The 5,175-nt window shown below is 42.5% G+C and overlaps 1 protein-coding gene across 1 annotated transcript; it reads right to left on the reverse strand.

Moving 5' to 3' along the window:
• Window positions 1-220: 220 nt before the first annotated feature.
• Window positions 221-4,175, reverse strand: LOC123057496 (uncharacterized). The gene is made up of 2 exons (XM_044480453.1): window positions 4,017-4,175; window positions 221-1,685 (listed from the first exon to the last, which is right to left on the reverse strand). The coding sequence occupies exons 1-2, from the start codon at window positions 4,102-4,104 to the stop codon at window positions 484-486; spliced, it is 1,290 nt and encodes a 429-aa protein (XP_044336388.1). The 5' UTR covers window positions 4,105-4,175; the 3' UTR covers window positions 221-483.
• Between the last annotated feature and the right edge of the window lie 1,000 nt (window positions 4,176-5,175).

Consider the following 5,175-nt stretch of genomic DNA (forward strand, 5'->3'; position numbering starts at 1 on the left):
CGCTCATCCAGACTGGCGTAAAGGGGCAAGACTGCCTTGCAAATTCAAGAAAGAACACAGCTAGAGCGCTTAGTTTTGGAAAAGCACTCTCTCTCTCTCTCTCTCAACATGGTACGATAGATTAGGTACTAGCTAGTAGTAGTACTACCATGCTCCATGTAAAAAGGTACAAATTTGGGCACCTGCTGTTTACATTACCGTAAAATGCAGCCCTTAAAGATTTATGTACAATAATTATATAAGTGCAACAATCAATGAAAATAAACACAACATAGCCAATGCTGCTTCTAATTTCCAATGGCATTTCGTCCTGACTCCTGAGCAATGCTTGAAAATCTCTACAACCACAGGCATGGCAGCTGAGGCCTAACAACACATAGTACTACAACATATGCACAATAAGCAAATACTAGTACCAGGCGGCATGCCCGGTTAGCTATCTCCAACCAAACACCGAACAAGCAAGCAAATACTAATGTACTATTATAGCCGTTGCACATTTCGACAGAGTGTACCAACCAGTGATTGTTGCAGACCAAGCCGGACAGAAACCAGATACCTTAGCAGCAGCAGAAATGTGGCCGCCATGAGTAAAGCCTCTGCCCAAAACTTGAGCATGCCGGAGGAAGGCACATCGTCCTTGCTGCTGCCACCTTGCTTCTGCCCCGGACACGGCCAGTGGCGTAGCATGAACACAAGGTAGTAGGTCAGAACCCCTAAGACGCCACATGACACCATTATCCTCGTGCACCCGGAGAGCCCAGAAACATCCATGGAGTTCACCAGGTATGCGAAAAGAGGAGCTGCCACCAGTGCACACAGGGCAATGATCCCTTTCATGTATGGCTTCATCTTGTCGACGCTGATGAGCGGGCTGTGGCGTGGGCGGTCAAGGTGAAGGCTGCACCAGAGGAGCACCGGGACTACCTCTGGCATGCAAAACAGAACCACGTCCTTGCCCAGCCATTCCACGGCGACCGTGTGCACCGTCACCAGCAGGAGGATAAGCAAGGTCTTGTGGAGCAACTCTGACGCCGGTGCGCTGCCCGGAAAAGGGTCAGCGGGCAGCTTCATCATCATTCGCGTAAGTGCCGCCACCATGGAGCTCAGGAACAGGAGGAATTGGGAGATGGAGAACCCCACAGCTGCATCGTCGTCGAGTTGATCCATCACCAAGAGCGCCCCGAACGTCGCCACCACCATAATCTGAAGCTCAACAGGTGTCTTGACGGATTTCTCATCAACGTTAGAAGATCCTTGTGTTACTCTACAGCGATTAAGTTTCATGTACAACGCTCGTATGAAAACAATGGCCATGACGGGAAAGATGGCGAGCCAGGCGAAGCTCAAGTTGATGCCCAGTAATAGCAGATAAGATATAATCACAAGAACGGCCGTGTCTCCGAAAATCCGGACGTTAGGACGGCATGCGAACCACGACTTCAATGGCGCCGGTGTAGCCGGCGTCGGAAGCAGATTAGGCAAGAACTCGTGCAATTTCAGAAATATATAAGGGTAGCAAATAGCAACCTCCATTGTGCCAGTTACCAACTCATAGTATTTTTTGTTGGTAAGACCATCATCACTTAATGAGAAAACCTGGAAATTGCCGACGCTGCTGGTGGACAGTGTGCAGGTTGCTGCTATTAGGCATAATAATGCTCCATCTGATTCCTCAAGCTTGCCTGAAACACAAATTTAATGGAGATGATCAGACCTAGGAGCCTGGCTCCAAGATTTTAAATTCATGAATTTAAAGCCAGTTTTTTAGTTTCTAGGTATATATACCTGAATGTAACTATTCGAATGAAGTACATAAATTTCAAGAAAACCATTAAAGATTTTAGGGTACGTGCGTACCCTGAATTTTGGGCATGGGATTTTGAAATACTCCTATAAGTCAATGAATTTAAATGATATCTGGATAGGTATATACTTTATGTGAGTATATACATCTAGCACTACTAGAATATGGGATTTCAACGAGTTCCAAGTGTTTGTCGAGTTCATTTCCCAACCATAGTCTGCCCAACGTGCAACATGTAAGATACTAATGGGTACATGACCAAAAGAGAAATCAGTACGATGAAATCGTACAATAGGAAAACACAACATAAAGTATATGGTTACATCCAACGCCCAGGGTTGGAATTGAAGAAACTTACTCACAGTCATGAGTTAAAATCACTTTAAATATCTCACTAAAATGGCAAAAATCGCAGTTAAGAATGCATCTTATGGCGTTGTGAAAAGGTACCCGAAGAAGTAGCAATATTGAACTAAGACAGAGCGAATAGAATAGTAAATAGCATGAAGCAAAGATATCCCCGTATGGATTGAACCAGATAGGCAGTAAGCGAGTGAAATTTCATTTAGGAAAGGCTACACGAACAACGACGACTTCCCACAAGAATGCAGATGTATATCGTCATGACAAAAGGAAGGGACAAAAGAAAGCAAGCTCATACTGAGAACTGAGCTTGGAACAAAATGTTTGGGAAGAACCAAATATTAACTTATCTTGTAGATCAAGCATTCTCCGGAAGAAATATTAGTGCGATAATCTAAACTAAACCCAGGAAGTGTTGGAAGGATATGGGCATAAAGAAAGCTTACACACTTGGAACATCAAAGGATCATTAGACTGTACAACAAAGAAAAAGACAATACAATCCTTGAGATGAGGAGGAGTGAAATCAGCAGCACTGCACACTACCTTACGACACATTGTACTGAAATTTTTGACCAATGTACAGTTTGGAGCCCACCGAATAGCATCGGGAAGGCATGAATAGTATTCCTCTGATATATCCAGAAAACGGATATTATTGATCACTCTACTGAAAGGCAAATGAATTAACCAAAGTAGGGTATGCAGACACCGACCACATCCATGACCTGTATTCATCCAGATCGCTTACTACAAAATTATTCTTATGTGGAGGAATTGTAGATTCAAGTAAGTCATTGTGATGGATTTTAGCATCCACATTGAGAAAATCATAATGTATAGAGACTTTAGCATCCATGACAGAGCATCACCCTGGTAGACACCAACAAATATCTGGGGAGATAATTGATGCCGCCTGTGTTGCACAAGTGCAAACAGTTTATGTGAAAATCAAACTCACAAAACATATTGTCACTTTCCCTCATCTCTCCCAACATCAGCTTCACTTTTTTTAGTTAAAATAGTGTGTCTCAATGAGGGAGATAAAAAGACCATAATATAAATGATTATAGTTTGGCCCGGGCCATATGCCCTTATGATTTGAACCTCTCACACTACTTATATATATTTTTACCGATGTACTTTTGCTCCCATTTGCGCAGGCTTGGGCCTCCTCTCCTTGTACCTCCAAAACGTTCCGCGTGTACTTATTTGTGCTATGTGTCTAGCATAGGTGGCACACCAAACTATTAGCGATTTTCTAAAAAAATATAGTAGATTTTCTTTATTTCCTTTTACGGGGAAAACTATTAGCAATCATCATGGCTCGGCTGGATCATATGGGGTACTTATCAAGGAGATACTAATTTTTAACGGGCTACTTTTAGCATGAATCTACTTATTAAGTGGATGATTTAGCTAAGGCATCAATCGGTCTTTGATTGGTTGTCACTCTTGACTAGTAGAGCCACTGACCTTTGCTTGTATTCCTCTGTGTCTAAGTGATAAATACAGCAAGCAAAGTTACTCAAGAAAAGGTGGCGCATCAAACTATTAACAAAAAGAAATTGTGGGAAAAACTATTTGCGATTCAACATATGGAAGAACAACAGACAAAAATCTATAAGAGTATTAGATTAAACTCTATATAGGAATTTAGTTGAAAGTTAAACATGCAAATTTTAGATCCGTGGGAAAAAAGTAAAATTGCCTCTATAACAAATTGAATTCGACGTTTGGAAGCATAATAGAAAGGAAGAACAAATATATATACATGCATACATAAAATTAAGCTTCTATAATATATTAACAACTTGGACATGGAAGAGAGTTGACATAGACATACTGATTAATCGCGAACGAGGCTGTGGCGGCCGAGCATGTCCGCCTTTTGACATGATTTGTCGGCGCTGGGATGCTCGGCTCCGCCCCATTGATTCACGGGCGGAGTTTTTCCCTGCTTAGCTGGCTGTTGGTCGATTGATGGGCCAACTTGGTACGGCTATTACGTAGTCGATCAAATCTGCCACTGCAACACCTGGAATCCACTGACAATTACTTTGGTAGGTATAATCATGACATTGTTAATTTTAGAGTGATAACACCTATGCATGTCCCTACAACATGGCAGCTAACTGTGCCCCCACATAACCCGTATCATTTTCTGGCTATTAGCTAGTAAAAGGTGCTAACCATGGAAAATTTTGCTAAGAGACATGCAGTTGATGAATTGTCATGTCTTTTTTGTGGTGAAGCAAAGAACTACATCCACCTATTTTTTAGTGTTCTGTTGTTACTGAAATGTGTAATAACATAGGTAGAGTGACTGGTACTGACCAGGTTGTCACTAATGATTCCATTGCTAAATGGTAAATTAGCAATGAGAAATGCCAAGCAAAAAATCTTTTGCACCCTCTGATGTTATGGTCACTATGGAAAGTATGTAATGACCTCTATTTTAAAAGATCTTGAGAAGCATTAAAATAGCATCTTCCCTGTAGGTGATTTTATGCTCCGGGGCTGCAAGAGACCGAGTAGACAGGATGACCGGTTCATTATGGTCCCTTGCGGGAAGCCCGTCTCTACTAACCAGGCCAGATCCCAGCTGAGAAGTGGGGATCCAATACGACTACTTACACCAAGGTGGTGAGCCTTTTGGAAGGCGACAAAAATGCTAAAAAAAAAGGGAAAAGACCAGTGCAAGCTTGGCGCAGCTGGTCAAGGCGTCCTCGTTATAGCTGATTGAAGCTGGATCCGTGCTCCCGGTTGTCCCCAAAGCTTGATAACTTGTGTAGCTGCTGAGAATTCACGTGTATCTATTTTGCTATGGAAGAAGTTAAACTTCCTGTAATTTTTATCCTTTTGTCTTTGGACCTGTTATAGTTTGTGTTGACAGGGAGGCATGTCGGCCTACCCCTGGCGAACCATGTATTTGACTATGTTGGTTCTGTTTCTATGAAATGGAACCGGCGCTGGAGCCCTGTTCTTCTAAAACGGTCACTACA

This window comes from Triticum aestivum, chromosome 3A, assembly GCF_018294505.1.
Source record: "Triticum aestivum cultivar Chinese Spring chromosome 3A, IWGSC CS RefSeq v2.1, whole genome shotgun sequence".
NCBI lineage: Eukaryota > Viridiplantae > Streptophyta > Magnoliopsida > Poales > Poaceae > Triticum > Triticum aestivum.

What these genes read in the sequence shown, in the direction of transcription:
- LOC123057496 (XM_044480453.1), bottom strand. Translation starts at nt 4,104, where the DNA reads ATGGGGCGGAGCCGAGCATCCCAGCGCCGACAAATCATGTCAAAAGGC. An exon ending in GCCTCGTTCGCGATTAATCA is followed by an intron (nt 1,686 to 4,016) that starts GTATGTCTATGT and finishes TTTGTGTTTCAG; the next exon opens with GCAAGCTTGAGGAATCAGAT.